The 21,035-nt window shown below is 44.3% G+C and overlaps 1 protein-coding gene across 2 annotated transcripts in view; it reads left to right on the forward strand.

Moving 5' to 3' along the window:
* The window catches only part of HACL1 (2-hydroxyacyl-CoA lyase 1), a 33,418-nt gene extending 24,121 nt beyond the window's left edge, over positions 1 to 9,297 (forward strand). Inside the window, exons 13-17 of one of the 2 annotated variants that reach the window (XM_080926119.1) lie at positions 1,604 to 1,758; positions 2,582 to 2,740; positions 3,740 to 3,847; positions 7,066 to 7,252; positions 9,194 to 9,297. In XM_080926119.1, the coding sequence (XP_080782245.1) occupies positions 1,604 to 1,758; positions 2,582 to 2,740; positions 3,740 to 3,847; positions 7,066 to 7,252; positions 9,194 to 9,226 (642 nt within the window). In that variant the 3' untranslated portion in view covers positions 9,227 to 9,297. Of the gene's footprint in view, positions 1 to 1,603; positions 1,759 to 2,581; positions 2,741 to 3,739; positions 3,848 to 6,802; positions 6,840 to 7,065; positions 7,253 to 9,193 lie in introns of those variants that run through there. The other variant, XM_080926120.1, reaches the window with a different exon arrangement.
* Positions 9,298 to 21,035: the final 11,738 nt, after the last annotated feature.

Consider the following 21,035-nt stretch of genomic DNA (forward strand, 5'->3'; position numbering starts at 1 on the left):
ATTAGACACTGCAGATGTCTTCAGACACACCAGAAGAGGGCATCAAATCCCATTACAGATGGTTGTGAACCACCATGTGGTTGTTGGGATTTGAACTCAGGACCTCTGGAAGAGCAGTCAGTGCTCTTAACCACTGAGCCATCTCTCCAGTCCCATTGCTTAGGTTCTTGCACTTGCCTCTTGCCATCTTGTTATCTGTGATGTTTGTTGGTTTTGCTGTCTCTGACTGGAGCTTGTCCCTCCTGTGGTCCTGTGAGCCTGTGGGCGTAGGAGAGAGAGCGCTCCTGGTGCTTATCTCTCTGCGGGCAGGCCATGGGTCCTGATGGCCGTGGGACTGCCCCAGCTCTTGTCACAGATGGAGACCAGAAGGGTGCCATTTAACTTTTATCTCACTGTGAAAACTCCTGTGGCTTTCACATCTGGTCTCAGGATTTTACCTCCTAGTGAAGGATTTGGAGATGAGTTCTGTATGTGTTGGTTCCGCTGGGTGAAGTGTTCAATCTACACATAGCGTTTCTTCTTTTAAAGCCACTTATTTTCTTTTGAGGGAGATGCATGAGTATTTGTGCGCATGTGCACCATGTGCCTAGTACCCTCGGAGATCAGATGGAACTGGAGTTATGAATAGTTGTGAACTACCATGTTTGTGCAGGGAACCCAACCTGGGTCCTCAGTAAGAGCAACAAGTGCCTTTGACCAGTGAGTCATATCTCCAGCCTGACCTAGGATTTCCTCCTGATGGAATGATACACTTGAAAATCTGAAATCTGAGTTAGGAATTTTGTTCCCTAATGCATCTGTCATCATAGAATAAGTTTGAATTTTCAACCAAATGCAGTAATCTTTACGTGCCTCAGTCCACCATGACTGTTTCTACTGCTGGAATCAGGCTCAGTTCTGTTTCTCAGTTATCATAAATACCGCAGGATCCCCTAAGGGTTTGCCCCTCTGTCTGCTGTAGGGGTGTGCAGAGTCTCTGTGCATTTTGGGTGTATAATCTCCAGCAGACTGGATTAGCACAGGGGAGGCAAAGTGCTGGGACAGGCGGGACTGGTACTGATAAAACACAGGCTGTCTGAAGACACCTACCTCGCAGTGTGTCTTTCACTCAGACACTTCTAAAAGCAGAGTACCATAGCTCCTTTACAGCGTGTGAGACAAGAGTCAGGTCTTCAGGCCATCTTCTGTAATCCAAACTGCTTAGTTTTAAAGTTAGGGCCATATTTTAGATAAAAGTATTCTGAAAATTACATAAGACAGTGTTTTCTAAGAGTGCACCATAAGACACTGTTGTTAAACCTGCTGTTGCTCAGCCAGCTTTACTGAACAGCTTCTCCGGGTGTTTGATATGGTAAGGTGTGTTGGCTCACATGGGCGACTCCCCAGCCTATTCTTTGTGGTAAACTATAAGGCATGCTGTTGTTAGCAAGGTTCTGGATTGTTCATAGTTCAAAGAGTAGCTACTGTGCAGCCATTTGGGAACCTTGTGGCCTATTGTTGGTATTAAACTGTTCTGAAGTAACCATGGTCATAGCTTATTGTCAGAGGTTATTTTCATGATGTCCCAGTATAATTTATTGTATACTTGCTTCTGCTATTTTAGGAGTTAGCATCCAAAATATCCCTCCCTATGAATTATTACACAGTGTTTTACCACGTTCAAGAACAGCTGCCCAGAGACTGTTTCATAGTCAGTGAGGGAGCAAACACCATGGACATTGGTCGGACTGTGCTTCAGAACTGCCTTCCTCGTCACAGGTGAGACTCCAAGGAAGAGATGACAGCATGTCTAATTTGAAACCCCAGTGGTGCTGATGATGAAAAATACTTGAAAACTATACCTGTCTAGTGTATAGGAATGTATTTCATAAATGTATTTTAAGTTTTTCTTTAGATTTATTTCATTTATTTTATGTGTATGATTTGCCTTTGTGTATGTACATGTACCACATATCTGCCTGGTGCCTTAGAGGTGAGAAAAAGGGCTTTTGGATCCCCTGGAACTGGAGTTACAGGGCATTGTAGCCTCTGTGTAGGTTCTAGGAATAAAACTCAGGTCTTCTGCAAAAGCAACCAGTGCTTCTAATCTCTGAGCCATCTCTCCAGCCCCACTTAAGTGTATTTGTTTGTTTTGTTTTATTTTTTCCAGACAAGGTTTCTCTGTGTAGCCCTGGCTGTCCTAGAACTCATTCTGTAGACCAGGCTGGCCTTGAACACAGAGATCTGCCTGCCTCTGCCTCCTGAGTGCTGGGATTAAAGGCGTGCGCCACCACTGTCTGACTCATTAGCATGTTCTTAAGTGAGATTTTATAGTTTTTTAGTCTTTATGCTTCCCAGTCCTTGGTATATTGTGATAATTTGTATATTCTGTGTTCTAAGACTAACAGGTCATCCAAGCAGGCGTGAGTGGAGGTTTCTTTCTGCTTATCCTTGATTAGTTCCTTATGTTCCTAAAATTGTTTAGTAAAGAGAAAATCTCTATTGATTTTTCCAGAGTATAAACGTAGACTGAATGGTTTGTGTCAATACGACACCGCATGATGTGTGTCAGAGAGCTTGACTTGAGCTTTGTTCTTCACAGGCTTGATGCTGGTACCTTTGGAACGATGGGAGTCGGCTTGGGATTTGCCATTGCAGCTGCTTTTGTGGCTAAAGAGAGAAGTCCTGGGCAGCGGGTCATCTGTGTGGAAGGAGACAGTGCCTTTGGATTTTCTGGCATGGAGGTGGAAACCATCTGCAGGTAAAGCAGAGCCGTAAATCATAGCATCTCATGCTCATGACTAGGAAATCCTACATGACTCATCGCTTCACAAGCAGATGTCTGCACAGCATTGTCCAAGCCTTCATGGGGAAACTCCCACATGTCAGCCAAGGACTCTGCCAGCCCCTTTCCCATCTGGATTTCAGCTGTAATCAAACTCTTCTACTTAGAGCTCTTAGTAGGGTTTTGTGAATCGCGTTTTGGGACTTTCAAAGCTTTGCTGTATAAAATTGTCATGATCAAGAAAGCCAGGCTTGGCAACAAAATCTGTAGTCCCTAGGTAGCAGTGGAGGCAGAAGGATCTGGAGTTCAAGGTTATCCTCAGCTATAGCAAGTTCAAGGCCAGCCTGGACTACACAAACCCATGTATTAGGAAATTGTGTGGTCTGTCAGAGGTCTGTATTGACAACTGATTGACATATGCCAAAAGATGATGTATGAGAAAATTTAGCTTTCTAGAGGGTGATAGCTGCCTTCTAGCACAGAGAAGAAATAGTTACCACATTCGTTTACTTAGTTTTATCGTGACTTCAAGCCCTCAGAAATTATATATATTTAGACAACAAAGCTCACATTCTTTTTGAGCTTTTTAGGTTTTTATCTTCGCTATGCTGCTGAAGACATTGTTGGATGCTCTTTCTCTGTTCCGATCATGCTAAGCTATTTTTGGCCAGAGATGTAGATTGGGTATTAGTTGTCTGTGTATCCCTCACGGCATCCAGCGTAGGCTGGTTGTCATCGAGGCATTCAGTAATAGAATGAGACTCTTCAGTGTTCCTAGGAACCATCTAGAAATAGGCCTCAGAGGAGTGGGGGAGGTGTTTTTTTCTTGTAACCAACTGGAAAAGTTCAGTGGTTTTTCTCTCTGATATTGAAATTTTCTTATATAAAACATCCCCTTTTAAGTAAAATTTTCAGTTTTAAGAAGAGAAATTGCTTTAGAAAGAATGATATCTTCATAGTTTATTTTCACTTTAGGTACAACTTGCCAATCATAATCTTGGTAGTGAACAATAATGGAATTTACCAAGGTTTTGATGCTGACACCTGGGAAAAAATGTTAAAATTTCAAGAAGCTGCTACAACGTGAGTAACTCCAAACTCTGTAATTATGTCAGGTACTTCGTTTGTCTTCTAGAAGTTTGCCGTGTTGGAACGCACCTTCATAGCGCACACTTGGTTAGTTCCTCAGGCTCTATAAAGGGGGAAAGCCATCTCTTCATGGTTCCTTTTTATACAGCTACCCAAGATTGTTGATCGTTTATAGTCAGGGAACTACTGAAGACTCAGAGCAAGCTGCGTGGTGTCTACACTTAGGTAACAGAAGTGCTGTTACTGACACCACACTAGGGAAGGCTGTTGCTGCTGTATTAGTCAAGGTTCTCTCGAGGAACAGAACTCATGAGTGTATAAGAATCAGCATATATCAAAGGGAATGTATCGGCATGATAGAGAAGAGCCCCAGTGTTTTCATTTATGTATGGTTTCACAGTTGTTGTCACATAGCCATTTGTGTTAGTTACTTCATTGCTTTGATAAAGTACTGGAGCAGCCCTGAGAGCTCACACCATGAATCATAGTCAGGAGATACAGGGCACACTAGGAATGGCATCATCTTTTGAAACCTCAAAGCCAGTAATGAACCTCCTGCAACAAGGCCACACCTCATAATCCTTCCAAAATAGTTCTACCTAATGGGGACCAAGTATTCAAGCATGAGCCTATGGTGGTCATTTTCATTCAAACCACCATACCATGCCTTCTCTCCTGCCTTTACTATAGTTGACAATACAGACTGTGCTGACGGGTGCCGTAGCTCCTGATCCCATGTTACTGCTTCAGTTTCCAGACTGAGGATGTGGTTCAGTTGGAAGAGCACTTGCCTTTTATGCACAATGCCCTGAGTTTGATCCCCAGTATTTTATATCTTAGGTATGCTGGGGCACACCTGTAATCCTGTCACTAAAGGCAAGATCAGAAGTTCAAGGTCATTCTTAGCTGTATAGCAAGTGCCTTAGTTTCAGTTTCACTGCTGTGAACATACACTGTGACCAGGGCAACTCTTATAAAGGACAACATCTAATTGGGGCTGGCTTACAGGTTCAGATATTCAGTCCAATATCATCACAGCAGGAACATGGCATTGTGCAGGCAGACATGGTGCTGGAGGAGCCAAGACTTCTAAATCTTGATCTCACGGGTAACCAGGAGGAGACTGGTATCGTCATGCAGCTAGGAGTAGGCTCTCAAAGCCTGCCCCTACAAAGACACACTTCCTCCAACCAGTCCATATCTACTCCAACAAGGACATGCTTTCTAACAGTGCCACTCCCTGGGCCAAGCTAAGTCAAACCACCACAGCAAGTCTAGGCCAGCTTGAATTACATAAAACCCTGTTTCTTGTTTTAAAAGAAAAAAAAATCAGTTTCTTTCATCTTTAGCTGAGTTGTTGATAGTTGATGGCTCCGTGGCAGATGATCTGACTCCCTCTCTGGCTTCCTCAGGCACTGCACGCATGTTGCCAGCCAACATGCCAGGACAGTGCCCTTATACATTAAACAAAAATAAATCTTTGGTTGCCAAGCGTGTTGGCACACACCTTTAATCCCAGCACTCAGGAGGCTCAGGCAGGGAAATCTCTGAGTTTCAGACCAGCCAGCCTGGCCTGCAGAGTGAGTCCTGGAGCAGTCAGGGCTACACAGAAAAACCCCATCTCAATCAGTCAATAGATAAATAAAATATGTTTTAAAACTCAACTTCTTGGTTTAGTTAAATTTCAGCTACTCATAGCAACAGACAGCGTGTTCCAGCATACTGTATATAAACCAGCTCTGTCTTTACAGAAAGTTCTCTCAGGCATTGCTATATAAACAATACAATGACTGTAGTCCACCCACTCTTCCTGGAGGCTGAGACAACTCAAGTTGATGAGTCCAAGATATATCAAGACTCACACACAAAGATTCAATAGAAAATATGGAAGAAACTTGGGAGGCTGATGCAGGAGGATTCAGAGTTGAGATTACCAGCCTGAGCTATATACTAAGTTCCAGATCAGTTTGCTACATAGCTAGGTCCTGTCCCAAAACAAGCAAGAATAAGTGGGGTGCAGTTCTGTGTACCAACAACTCAGCTCTGATGGTGTCCTCTCCATACCATACCCTTTGCTGGTTCTGGGTGGTGAACAGCCAGTTGTACCAGAGCTCAGGAAACGTGGGCCAGGGGCTGGAAAGATGGCTCAGCTGTTAAGAGCACTGGCTGCTCTTCCAAAGGTTCTGAGTTCAATTCCCAGAAACCACATGGTGCTCACAACCATCTGTAATGGGATCTAATGCCCTCTTCTGGTGTGTCTGAAGACAGTAATGGTGTACTCATATGCATACAATAATAAATAAAAATCTTTTGAAAGAAAGAAAGAAAAGAAGGAAGGTGGGACAGACTGCTCTGTAACATTGCCAGTTAGCACCTTGATGACTTATATGACCACACACAGCACAGCCTGCAGCCAGGTGACTCAGTACATACTTTGAGAAATGCATGTATCTGTCTGAACCTCATGGAGCCACTGAAAAGTTAGTGTCAACAAGAGCCAAGACCTTTGCAAAGCTAAAACTCTTTTTAAAAATTGAGATGATTAATAACTTCAAAGTTGAAGACATTCAGATTGAAGGGTATACTCACATCCAACAATTAAAATGCAGATGGATATTTAAAATGCTACCATAGGGTTGTTGTATATTGTCTTTAAGGCTAAAGTCCAGTGGCCAACTTACTGTTTCATTGGTTTGGGTTTGGTTTGGTTGGGTTGGTTGGTTTTGCTCTAAAGGGAAACAGAATTAGATTTTTTAAAGTCTATCAGGGAAAGGAAGGAAGGAAGGAAGGAAAGAAGGAAGGAAGGAAGGAAGGAAGGAAGGAGGGAAGGAAGGAAGGAAGGAAGGAAAAATTAAAAAAGGAAGCAAAGGAAAGCCAGCCAGCTTATCAGCCAGTCAGCAAACTGTTGGTTATTGTTGCATTAGCCATTAAGGATATTGTCCCCGGCAGGTACAGCTGCAGTTTATTTTAGAAATAAAAGGCCTGGACTTCATCTAACTCACAAAAGGTGCCTGAAAATCCTGAGGTGGAGCAGAAGAAGGACAGGGACAATGGTATGTGTGTTACATACTGCTGTTATATGGAGCTGTTCTAGGGAAAAAAAAGTTTGCCCTGTGGGTCAGCCTAGGTTGTTTGTAGATAATCTTGGGAAAATTCTTTTTTCCTAGAAGCTTAATGATTTTAATTTTGCTGCCTTACAACTTGCTTTTCAGCATTCCTCCAATGTGTCTCTTGCCAAACTCGCATTATGAGCAGGTCATGACTGCATTTGGAGGCAACGGGTATTTTGTACAAACACCGGAAGAGCTCCAAAACTCGCTGAGGCAGGCTCTGCAAGACACAAGTAAACCCTGCCTTATCAACATCATGATTGAGCCACAAAGTACGCGGAAGGCTCAGGTAGGTCCACTTGCTAAGCAGAAGGCAAGAAATGTATATTCTCTGGGGACTCCTTCCTGAACGGCGTACCCACCACAGTTCAGAGTTCCTGCTAAGTTTGTTTCTGAGTTTGGCAGTTTTGTTTGCTTATTCAACAAAATATTTGCTGAGATGTTTCTATGTGTGCTTGTTTAGAGTAACAGGTGAGCAAATCCAGCCTCTGTCTTTAGCCCACAGAGCTTACAGTTCAACAGGGAAGTGGGCCACAGGCTACCTCACAACTCATGCTACGAGACAGAGCATGGTGACCAGGAGGATATACTTGTTATAGGGAAATCTCACTGGTGGTAGTGCTTAAAAGGCGATCGATGATGAGTTAGCAGAGAGGATGTGGAAAGAGGTCTGGGGCTCTGTGTCCAGAGGCAGCTGGTCAGCTGGGGGAGCTGAAGGAAAAGTGCAGTGAGAACAGTATAGATGAGTCTGCAGCCAGTGGTGTGTGCACTCAGTGGGTCTGCGCAGCCAGCGGTGTGTGCACTCAGTGTGTCTGCACAGCCAGTGGGTCTGCGCAGCCAGTGGTGTGTGCAGCCAGTGGTGTGTGCACTCAGTGGGTCTGTGCAGCCAGTGGTGTGTGCACTCAGTGTGTCTGTGCAGACAGTGGGTCTGCGCAGCCAGTGGTGTGTGCACTCAGTGGGTCTGCGCAGCCAGTGGGTCTGCGCAGCCAGTGGTGTGGTGCAGGCAATGAAAGGATCTATACAGTTGCAGTCAACTTAGTCCCTGTGACCTCTATGGGCATCAAAGTGTGTCATGTGATGTCACCCTTCCATCTTAGGGGAAGCTGATTTTCCTTGCTAATCTGTGTACTCTGGACCTTCCACCTGCTTGTGCTTACATACCTGTCCTCCATGAGTCCACTCTGCCTGTCAGCCACTCTTCAGAGCAGAGATCTACTCAATTATTAGTTCCCTCCCCCTCTCCTTTCCCTGCCCCAGCATGTGTGTATGTATGTGGTCTATGAGCACGTGCATTCACATATCTGGGTGCACATGTGTGTAGTGAGTCCATAGGCCAGAGGCTGACATCAGATGTCTTCCTCAATTTTGTTTTGCTTTCTTATTTACCGAGCCAGGATCTCTTCCTACACCCAGAGCTCACTGCTATGGCTAACTTACCCCAGAGAGATCTCAACTTCACCGCCCAAGCTCTGAGGTCACATACACTTATGTGGGTACCAGGAGTCTGAACTTCAACCCTTACACTTGCCCAGGAAGCACTTTATCCATGAAGCCATCTTTCTAGTCCCTCTCTCTTGGTTCTTATGAACAATCAATAAAATATACAGCAACCAATTTGGAAACTGTCAGATACATAGAATTCTGCTGAAATTCTGTTTGTGTAAAAGTAGACAGCGAGACCTCAGCATCTACATTAGAGCTGAGAAAAGATGCTCAGAGCACCCTGCTGGTCGTGCAGATGGACAGAGTAGGTGAGGAGAGACCAGGCAGCGGCATTGGCAGGGATCCTTCCAGTCCTTTCAAAGATCTACAGTTTCCCTGGGAACATCATCTGCATATTTCTGGAGAAGTATAAATCTTATGTGTAATTCTGTAGGATTTTTCTTATATAAAAAATGTCAATGTTTTTTATCTTCCTTCCAGTGGGATTCTGACCTAATTTTATTTCCAAACTGTTATTTTATTGACTGTTTGTCTTATCACTATTTGCCATTGATGCACGCTGGCTGGCTGTGCCCTGCTTTCTGCAGGAATGTCTCTATAGTGATGTGCGTCTGGGCCTGGTGGGGAGGGCAGTATTAGTGAACTGGTCTCACAAATTAATGTCCAGTTCTTTTTTATTAGACCAAACACAAACCTGTTTTACCACCATTGTATAGTTCTTCTAGATCTTAAAGGGATTACGGTGAGGATATAGTGTAATGCAGTCATTTCTTCTTTTTCCCTCTAGGATTTTCACTGGCTCACCCGTTCTAACATGTGAATAAACAACTTGGTGGTTTTGAGGAAATTTCTCTTTTCCTGCAAGGTAGAATTTTTCATAGCAAAATTACCACAATGCTAAAATTGTATTTAAAAATACACTTAAAATTGTGTTTTATAGTAAAGAAATTGATTAAAGCCAGACATTATTTGTTATGACTTTGGAGTTTTCTTTTTAATGTACATTGATGTTCTATGTGCTTGAATGCATGTGTGAGGGTGTCGGGTCCTCTGGAACCGGAGTTACAGTGGTCAGCTGTAACTCCATGCAGGGAATTGAACTCAGGACCTCTGGAAGAGCAGCCGGTGCTCTTAACCACTGAGCCACCTCTCCAGCCCCGTGATTTTGGATCTTAAATAGTCCCAGAGGCTTATATGCTCTAAAGGCTTGGTCAGCATCTCCTGGCTCTGTTAGATGGTGGAGGGAGGTCACTGGGCATTAGGACCCACACACCACGAGGTGAGCAAGCCCTTTCATGAATTCCCTGTCATGATGGACCACGGGCCCAAAAGCAAAAGGAAGGAGTGACCATGGACTGGAACTGTCACCGCTGAGCAAGGGCTGGGGCGATGACTACTACTCTTGCAGAAAATGTGAGTATGATTCCTAGTAACATTGGGGGGGGGTCACAACTGCCTGTAATTGCAACTCCAGGGACTCCAGGGGGACTTTGACACCTATACCCTCATTCATATACCCACACATGAATTCATATACATACAGTTTAAAATGAAATAAAGCTTAAGGCTTAAAAAGCTGTGAACCAAAATAAATATTTCTTCCTTTTAAATTGATGTTCTTCAGGATTTTGTCAAGGAATGCAGATCTACTAACAGGATCCTACCACATAGATAACCAAATAATAGCATCCTAAGTGTCTAACCGCCAAGTTACACATCACTTCCCTTTTATGTACACCCAAGTTAATTTCCCAAGTTAAACCTATATCCTTTAAAGACACTTTCTGGAGAAAGGCATGAAGGCTGTAGAGATGATGTAGCACTCAGAGATGCTGAGAGTGCCTCTCTGTTGCAGTATGTTGGCTTGTTCTATTTTGTGTTTTATTTTTAAAGTCCTGGTTCTGATCTCAGTTGTTGTGGAGCTTGCCCTGTAGTTGATGAGTTGAATGTTTTTCCTGGAAAGGACTTACTGATCCAGAGAAGTCACACCACCTCCAAACTGACCACTGCAGATTAGCTACCTTGTGTGTGTGTGCTACACAGAGGCCCATGAAATTATCTATGGTATATTGTCATGTGCGATTTTGGTCATTGACAGGCCACACAATGATATTGTTGCCTTGTGATTATAAAGGAACTAAAACATGTTCTCTCACCAGCCTGGGTTACACTGAGAGCTCAAGGTGAGCTTGTGATGCTTATGAAGAGACTGTCTCCAAAAAAAGAAAAAGAAAGAAAGAAAGAAAAAAAAAGCGAGGCTGGAAATTTGGCTGAAGTAGATTGCTTGCCTTGAACACACCAAGCCCTGAGTTCAATATCCTCAGCACTGCCAATAAATAAATAAATAAATAAATAATAAATAATAAATAAGCAGAAAGAAATCAGGCAAATGGTTCAGAGTGTAAAAGCACTTGCCTTGTGGAGTCTGATCTCTAGAACCTACATAAATGTAGAAAGGGAGAACCAACTCTACAAAGTTGACCTCTGACCTCTACACATTGGCTGTAGCACATACATACCCACATATGTGCATGTGCTCACACAGAAATAAGAGCTTTTAAAGACAGAATCGTGGTGCATGGCTTTGCACCCACTCTGGGCTATACCACTATGGGAAAAGGACAAGCAATATTGTTTGGAATGTCAGGATTTTAGCATAGGTTTCCTAGTTTTAATGCAACCTACTGATGGAAGTATTTTTATATCATTTTTGTCTCCTAGATAATGTTAAAAACAAGTCAGGCAGTGGTGGTACGTGACTTTAATCCTAGCACTCAGGAGGTAGAGATAGCCAGATCTTTGTGAGTTCAAGGTCAGCCTAGTCTACAGAGCAAGTTCCAGGACATCCAGAGCTACACAGAAGAACCCTGTCTGGAAAACAAAAAACAAAAACAAGAACAGATGGATAGATCAATCAATCAATCAATCAACCAACCAACCAATCAATAAATAAATACATGCCCAACAACAACCGGAAGAAAATGTTGAAAGTGTTTTTGCAATTGTTGGAAATTGAATCTAAGACTTCGTGCATGCTAAGCAAAGAGCTTACCACAGAGCTATCTCTTTACCTAAAAGTAAACATTTTTTTAAAAAATCAGAACTATACTTTAAAATATATAATAGGAGCCTAAAGAGATGGCCCCAAGTTAGCTACTCTTGGAAAGGTCCTAGGTTCAGTTGTGAGAGGCTCTCAACGGTCTACAACCCCAGTTCCACAGGATCTACTACCCTCTGCTGGCCTCCCAGGAACCAGGCGTACACATCATGTGCATAGATAAATGCAGGTACTCAAATCAAAATAATAGTGATAATAATAATAAATGAATAAACAGATCTAAAATATTACAAGTGGACATACCTGTTATTTTTGGAGTTTTTCGTGAATCAGAGCACAAGACTTTATATCAAAACTTAGTTTATATACATTACACTTGATTTGTCTACATTGGCTAAGTTGAGACCACCTCAGTGTGGAAAATTTCTAGCTTTAGATTGTATGGCTCTGACAGGGCCCTGATGCAAGCCTGCTTGTGTAGTTTTAAATGTAGTGAGCCCAAACTGCATAGGAGGAATCAGGAGCATTTGGCTTGGGTAGCCACATAACCTCAGTAACCTCTGCCCATGGACACCTACCTGACAGCCTAATGTAACACAAAGTTTTGACAGATTCTGTGGAGGGCTTGATATTTTTTAGTTGAACTGTGTGACTCCAGCTAGATATAATTAAGGATAAATGTCCTCGTTTCTAATGTGTTATCCTTAGAAGAAGAAAAAATGTTAGCTGATTAGTAAGTAGTCTGGCCAGCAGAGGTCAGTCTAGATTAATCCAAGAACACCATTCCTGATCACCAACTCCAGGCTTATTTTGTAAAACAACCTTGTACTTAGGTGTTTGTTTGTTTGTTTATCATAGGAGTTACTTCTTAGAAGGGTAAAATATTGATAAGTTCTCTCTAGTTGTCTGTACCTGTCATCCCAGGACTCAGGAGGATAAACCACTAGAATCTTAAATTTGAGGTTGGCCTAAGCTGTATACTAAGACCCTTTGTCTCAGAAACAAAGCTTCTTTAATAAGTCAGGTTGTTGATAATCAAAATCATAAATAACTCTTAGCATGGTAGCATACCTCTTCAATCTCAGCACTAGGAGAAGCAGAGTCAGGCAGACCTCTCTGAGTTTGAGGCAGAGCCTTGGATTACACAGGCCAGCCAGAGCTGCATAGCGAGACCCTGACTCAAAAACAAAGACTCAAATATTCTCATCTGATAGCTGCATAACATCCATGCTTACACAGTCCCTGGAATAACTCAAATGTGATCTCTTAGATCAGCCCCTCTACTGCTGTGATTGTTTATATTTCATGGTTATTTGGGGAGCCCAAAAGCTACCCAAAGCGCTAGAGTTTTGCCTGGCAAACAGAATGCAAAAAAAAAAAAAAAAAAAAAAAAAAAAAAAAAAAAAACAGAAGTCTTTGGAAAGACTGGCCCTTAGCAGGGAACAGAAACTGGAATCTAGCAATGACTCAGAGAGAAGCGTAGTGACTTCTTTTTAAAGGAAGTGGCTCTTTCTCCCATATACAGTAGATATTTTCAGGAAAGTGGGTCACTATGTCTGCAGGGGTTCACTAAATAAGAGTTGTATGAGAACTCATAGTAAAAAGCAGTTCTGTGGACATTATATGAAGTCAATAAATTTGATCCCACCTCCCCCTTAGGGAAAAGTCTCAAGTCTGTTACAAGGAGATGATAACCCTTGGGATGCCAAAGAAGAGAAGAAATCAAAAGTGAAAATAAAAACTGCCTGCCATCCCTACTCACCTCTCCTTTGGCAAGATGCCGCCATTAGCCAAGCCTGGAACTCAGTGTGTAATTCAGGCTGGCTTCAAACTCATAATCCTTCTCCCAAGTGCTGAGTAATTTTTAAGAGACAGCGGGGAAGTACTGCATCACTATGAAGAAGGTCCTGAAATAAATGCAAACTTGGACTACACGAGAGTACCATATGAGTGTATTAAGACGCCTGAAAACCAGCTAAGTTCTAGTTGGGGATTTGGCAGAAAGCCTGAGGCCTGCCCTGTCTGCTGTAGGGAGTGGAGTGCATGCTGAGGGAGGTTGAGCTGCCAGGTGCTATCTGTTTGGTAATTGCTGCCATTAGGCTAAAACCGAGTCACTCGGAAGAGAGCAACTGATGGCCCGCCACACTCTACCAGTAGAAGGAACGGTAAAGACAGCCATGGATCCCATTCTGACAGACACCACTGCCTCTGTTTGAGGATTCCATGGATAATCTTCCGTCTTCCCTCCTCAAGGTCGTTTTGTCCAGTAGGAAAGGGTTAGCTGGTCAACAAATCCACAGCAAATTCGGATGGTGCACTAACCCTTCCGGTTAAGGAGCAAAGAAAGGCACACCTAGAAATTCCAGTGTCTCCGGTTTACGGGAAGGGAAGCTTGCAAGTTTGGCCCATAGCAGAGAAATAGCCACAGAGGTGGCAAGACTCATCATTGCTGTCCTGCTGTCATTGGAGCCAGCTCTGTGGCGTGGTTACTCTCTAGCCACGTGGGGTTTTTCTCCCGAGATTTGTTCCCTTGGTCCCCGAGTGTTTCTGATGGTGGCCTCTCCACTCATGGTCAAGGGTGAGCCAGGAAGCCAGGTGTGGTCTCAGCCCAGCCCTGGCTTAGCCCCTGCTGTTCTTGCTTTGGTGCACTGTGTACCAACATCCATTCTTATCCCATAGAACTGCAGAGCTGCCCTCTAGGGCCTCTGCTACACTGTAGCATCTCTGTAACACACAGTACTCAGGTTAAGTTAACTCCCATCTCTCCCTGTTGGGGAACACCGGTGTGACCCAGGTCACCTCCCCCATCCTCTAGAACTGCATCTTCTTGCCCTGTTTGATCAGCTCCATGGTGACTAACCCTACTTACACCAGGCAAACAGCAATAACATACCACCGTCCTGGGAAGGGAGAGACTTACATCACTGAAGCCACAGCTGACTTTTAAATAAGTACACAGGTGACTGATGACCATCTTCTAAGGACCAGAAACCTGTCCTAATGCTTGGGTATTGAATAAACCCCACAATGCTAAGGGCAGAGGCCAGGGCATATATATATATATATATATATATATATATATATATATATATATATATATATAAAGCCTGTTATACCATCCACACACTCTATGGGTTCCTCCACCCGTTCCCTCACCCTGCCACTCTCTGTTCCTCTCTCGAACAGGTTTTGTGTGTGTGTGTGTGTGTGTGTGTGTGTGTGTGTGTGTGTGAGAGAGAGAGAGAGATTCTTTTTTAAACATGTTAATTGTGATGACCAATCTTGTCAACCTGACTGAATTGACTGGAGAGATGTTTAGTAAAAGATGAGTAAGTGTTCAGTAATGTTTCTAAAAGCCATTTTGGCTGTATATTCGAGAAAGAATTTTCGAGAGAATATCAATGAAGGGAAGAAAACTCCCCCTGAGTGTGGGTGGCACTGTCCCAGTAGTCTGGAAGGAGTAAGGAGCGATGGCTGGGCAGGGAGAGGCGCTTCCTACCACACCTGAGGAGCGTGATCCCTGGAACTCACATGGTAGGAGACAACCAGCTCCTACACGTTGCCCTCTGACCTCACACTGCACCACGAATGCTCGTGTGTGTGTGTGTGTGTGTGTGTGTGTGTGTGTGTGCGCGCACACACACACACACACACACACAAATAAATGCAGTTTAAAGTTTCTTTTAAAAGCTTAAAAAGTAGGAAGCCTGTTGTCATGTCACATCCTCTCTTGTCGCTGACTCCATCGCTCGAGCTGGTTTTCCCCACTACCTCCTTCCTCCATGACATTTCGGCCTTACAATGGGCCTAAAAGCCATGGAGACAACCAACCATGAGCTGAAACCATGAACCAAAAATTTTCCCTCCTTTAAGCTGTTGGTTGGAGTAACAAAAGACTGATTAATTTAGACAGGGGTGCAGAGAAGTGAGTGTTGCTCTAACCACCTGACCATGTGGTTTCCATAGTAACCAACCACCTGACCATGTGGTTTCCATAGTAACCAACCACCTGACCATGTGGTTTCCATAGTAACCAACCACCTGACCATGTGGTTTCCATAGTAACCAACCACCTGACCATGTGGTTTCCATAGCGGTTTTTTATTTTAAACTGGTTTGAATAATAAATGTGGAGAAGCAGCCCAGAAGAAGGTTTAGATGATTAAAACAGGATCTGGTGTGAGACCAGGGAACAGGAATGCTGATAGTATGAACAGTATACAGTACCCGTGAAGACTGTTGAGACTAAACTCTTTTAATGAACTAATTTTACAGGAAGTTCCAAGGCATTGAGACATGGAGACTGTTGCACAAGTTTTGCTGGAGGCTTCTAGCCAAGTTTAAGCTAAAGCTTGAAGCAAAAGCACAGTTAAAAAGAAACAGTTTTCCCAGAAAAGCAGCTCAGCAACATTAGCGTTGAGGAAAGTGTGGCTGTTGAAGAGATGGGACTGTTAAAAGCAAGACAAGTGGTTTATATCCAGGGGATGGGAAAGATGCCTAGATCCTGTCTTAGGACTGAGACCATACCTACCTCAGGTGCTCAGAAGTGAGACTGTGCCCACCTCAGTGCTCAGAAGTGAGACTGTGCCCACCTCAGGTGCTCAAGAATGAGACTGTAGCCGTCTCAGGTGCAAAAGTTTTAACTCATCTTGAGTTTGCTTCAAGAGGAGAGCTCACACAAGACCATGTAGGGAACTGTTCCCACAATCAGCTGCGTATTAAGCACTATGAGGTCCCTGCATTTTCCTAGAACCAAGGGTTTCCTGCCTTTAAGGAGGCCTCGCCCTGGTCCTTAAGATGTGGGTTACACAGACAAGCAGAGTCCATGTGTTCCTAAATCATGGAGGTGCACCCAAACTTGAAGGCTGGATAGAAATTGCAATCCCTGCAGGCAGTTCCTGAGAGGTCTGTGTGCAGAGCTGTGAGGTGAAGCCAAAGATACAGTGGAAAACCCCAGGAACCATCTGCAAGTAAAGGTACGGGTAGTGAGCACAGAGCAGTCTGAGAAAGAAGCCTGTGGGTTGTAAACTGTGAGGCCATTGATGTGGGACTCCCTAAGCCTCCCTGGTCTCTCATCACATCAGAGCTACAAGATGTGATGTTTTCTCTGCTGGGCTTTAGCCTGCCTTAACCCCATTCTTCTCTAAGAATGGGAATGCTTACTCTGGACTTGTATGTTGGAAGTATGAAACTGGCTCCTTAATCTTATGGGGGTTCACAGCCTACCCTTAAGTCTCAGAAGAAACTGAACTTGGACTTTAGCTGTGCCAGAACAGTTAAGACTCTAGGCACTTGAGATGCACTAAATGAATGGTTCTCAGCCCAGGGGTTTTAACCCCTCGAGTTGAAGGACCCTTTCACAGGGGTCACATATGTATCAGACATTTACATTACAATTTATAGCGGTAGGAAAATTATAGTTATGAAGTAGCAATGAAATAATATTATGGTTGGGGAATCACCAACCATATGAGGAACTGTATTAAAGGGCCACAGCATTAGGAAGGAGGAAAACCACTGTACTAAATGCAGCTTAGGTTATACAATGGAGACGAGGGTTTGGAGGCTGGGGGTGGGGCAATATGTTTGGAATAGGAAATGTATTCCACAGCTTATAGGTTTGGGCCTTGGCTGCCGGCTGATGGACTTTGGGGAAGTTATTGGGTCTGAGGGGTCTGACCTAATCAAAGAATTAATTAACCCATTGACAGATTCATGATTTGTGCTCTTGCTGGATGGTGGTGAAAAGTAGGTGGGGTATAGCTGGAGGGAGGAGGTCACTAGGGTGTGCAGGAGAGCTGTATGATCTCCTCTGCCCCTTCCTTGGGTCTTTCTGCTTCCTATCTGCCACAAGGTGAGCTGCCTTGCTCTACTACACACCGCCTGCCATGACGTTTAGCTCATCCTAGATTGGAACCTCTGAATCCAAGAGCCAAAATAGTTCCTCCATTTAAGCACAACTCCCTCCATACCAGAAGGACACTGACTCAACTATGTTCGTAGCAGCTTTATTAGTAACATCCAGAAACTGGAAACAACCTTTGACTAAAGAAGGGATAAAGAAAATGTGGTTCATGTAGACAATGGAATACTACTCCTCTGTTAAAAACAACATCATGACATTTGCCAGAAAATTGATGGAACTAGAAAAGATCACCCTGAGTGAGGAATCCAGACCCAGGAAGACACATGTGGTGTGCACTCATAAGTGGATATTAGCTGTAAAGAAAAGGAAAACCATGCAGCAATCCACAGACCCAGAGAGGTTACGTGTGGTGGATTGAATATACTTGGCCCAGGGAGTGGCACTGTTAGGAGGTATGGCTGGCTCTGTTGGAGTAGGTGTGTCCTTGTTGGAGGAAGTGTGTCAGTGTGGGGGTGGGCTTCAAGACCCACTTCCTAGCTGCCTGGAAGACAGTCTTCTCCTGGCTGCCTTCTGAACAAGATGTAGAACTCTCAGCTCCTTCTCCAGCACTGTGTGTGTCTGCATGCTGCCATGCTTCCTGCTATGATGATGATGAACTGAACCTCTGAACCTGTCAGCCAGCCCCAGTTAAATGTTGTTCTTTAAAAGACCTGCCTTGGTCATGGTGTCTCTTCTCAGCAGTGGAAACCCCAAGACACTAAGTAACAAGGAGAGCTCAAGTGGAATGCATCGATCCTGGGAATGGGAAATACCATAGATTTCACCAGTGGACTGGGGCTTGGGATGGGAACAGGAGGGAACAGGTTTGAGGGAGAGAGTACATGGAGAGATGACTGGAATTGGAGGGCATTTGGGGAATGAGGTAGAGACCTAGAGTGATGGAAACTCAATGACCTCTACAAGGGTGACCCCATTGAAAAGTCCTAACAATAGGGAATATGAAATCTGAACTGACCATCTTCTCTAACCAGGCAAGACTTCCAGTGCAGGGATCAGGACACCAACCCAGCCACAAAACCACTGACCTTAAATTTGTCTGGTCTGCAAGATGTGCTGGAGTAAAAATGGCACAGAACTTAAGGGAGTGGCCAACCAATGACTGGTCCAACTTGAGACCCATGCCTCGAGAGGGAGGGAGCCCACGCCTGTCACTGCATGAAGGGCCAGGGTAGCCCCGAGACCTAGGATAGACCCAAACACAATCCCGAAGTCAATGAAATGATTCCTATTGATACTTTGCTGTACTTGTAGACCGGAGCCCCTTCTAATCCTCCTCAGGGAGGCTCCATCCAGCAGCAGATGGAAATAAAGGCAGAGACCCACAGACAAACCTTAGGCAGAGCAGGAGGAACCCAGCAAAAGAGGGGGAGGAAGGATTGGAAGGGTCAAAGGGATCAAGGACACCCCAAGAAACCCCACAGAATCAACTAACCTGGGCTCGTGGGGCTGACAGAGACTGAAGTGACAATCAAGAACCCTGTATGGGTCTGACCCAGGTCCTCTGCGTACATGTCACAGTTACAAAGTTTGGTGTTCTTGTGGGAGTCCTAACCACGAGAGCAGAGGCTGACTCTGATCTCTTTTGCCTGCTTTTGAAACCCCTTTTCTTCTACTGGGTTGCCTTGTTCCAGCCTTAATATGAGGGCAGTTGCCTAATCTTACTGTAACTTGATATGCCAGGGCTGGTTGATACCCTTCGGAGGCCCACCCTTTTCTGAAAGAAAACAGAGGCGTGGATGTGGGGGAGAAGTGGGAGTTGTGAAGGGGGGAGGGGAGACTGTGGTCAGGATGTAATGTGTGAGAGAAGAGGCAAGGGGAGAACAGATGTACCACATCCCACAGAGATACAGGAGACAATGCTCAAGTAGCTCTCAAGCAGAGAGCATTACCGAATTAGTCTAGCTGGGTAAACCTGTTCCAGGACAGGTAGTGTGGGGCTGCCCCCGACTGTCTCCAAGTGGCCCTGACAAAATTAGAGGAGGAGGGTCCAGAACGGAGAGCAGATAAGTGGGGGTCACAAAGAGGAAATCTGGGGTGCTCCGCCGTGGCTTAGTTGGTTTACACATGAAAAGCCACTGCAGGTGAAGTTTGCCTTCACTGGGAGCAGAGCATCCCACTAGGAGGGGCAAGCCCTGGGGTCAGTACATCCAAATTACAGGAGGGAAAAGATGTGGCTGCTTTAATACAGTGTCCTGAGAAGTCAAGTAAGTGGGGAACTGACATTTGAGAACTTTGGTGTCTTGTTTATTACTTCTTGTTTGTTAGTTTGTCTTGTTGTTGTTGTTTAGGTTTTGTTTGGTTTTTGTTTACTTGCTTGTCTTTTTTTTTTTTTTAAGACAGGGTTTCTCTGTGTCCTGGAGCTTTCTTTGTAGACCAGGCTGTCTTCTCATTCAGAGATCCGCCTGCCTCTGTCTCCAAGTGCTGGGATCAACTGCGTGTGTGCCACCGCCATCTGGTGTTCTATTAGAAAATAACATCTTTAGATTTCCTGAAGAAGTTGTTGGTTTGCTTGTTCGTCCTTCGGCAAGGTTTTTAAGGGTCTATGACACCGGCATCACAGAATCCCAGATCTTTTGTTGAGTGTGTTTCTGGACACACATCCGATGACCGTGAACTTCTAATCCTACCTCCTTCACCTTCTGAGAGCTGGGCTTGCGGCCCCCAGGACCATGCCCCATTTACTCATTGCTGGGAACGGAAGCCAGGGCTTTGTCTATGATATACAGCTTCAGCCCTGAAGGGATTATCTAGAGACCTTCCCTTTCTCATCCAGAGGCTAGTACTCGAAAAGCAGCGGTCAGTGTACTGGCGAGCAGGTGTGCTTCTAGAGGTTTTAGAATCAGCACGTCCCCTACCTACATCCCTCCTTCAAAAGCAAAACATGATGAGAAGCCTCCAATAAGCATTTCCTGAGGCTGCAGAGTTTTCATATTACAGTATAGATTTTAAATGTTCTCCAAGAGCCCACATGCTAAATGTCTGTGGTATTTTTGGGGGGTGGAGGTACCTTTAGAAAGTGGGGCCTAATTGGAGAAAGTTATGCCTTGGACGTGTTTGGTCTTGAAGGGTGTATTAAACCCTAACCCTTTTTTTTTTTTTTTTTTTTTTTTTGCTTCCTAATAGCCACAAGACCATTAGCCTCGCTCTATTACATCCTCCCTAACACAGTGCCATACTTTGCCACAGGCCCCCAAACAGTGGGGCTACCAATATAAACTGAGTCCTCAGAAACCATATGCCGAGAGAATGTTTCTTGTGTTAAGTTTATTTTCTCAGGTATTTTATTACATCAGCGGGAAAGCTGACTATCAAATGTCTGCCCCAAAGGTATATAATGAAGCTGGGGGTGGAGGGCGGGGATTCTACCATTGCTGATCAGTTACTTGTTACATGAACTGCCTTTCTTCCAGGAACTGAGACCAGTGGTAAAGGCAAAAGCTGAAACAGCTGTGCGCGTTTACTTGCTTGCTTTTTTTGTTTTATTTTTGGTTTTGCTTGTTTGCTTTGTTTTGTAGTCTTAACCTTTAAAAGTCTTAGCCAGCTTCCTTCGGTGAATTTGCCAAGGGGACAGTTTTACTTCCTTTTCCCAAAATAGGAGACACAAGTTTAAAAAGGCTGTGGTAGCCCGGATCCTCTTGAGAGACC

The sequence above is a fragment of the Micromys minutus genome, assembly GCF_963924665.1.
Source record: "Micromys minutus genome assembly, chromosome: 12".
In the NCBI taxonomy this organism is placed as follows: Eukaryota; Metazoa; Chordata; class Mammalia; order Rodentia; family Muridae; genus Micromys; species Micromys minutus.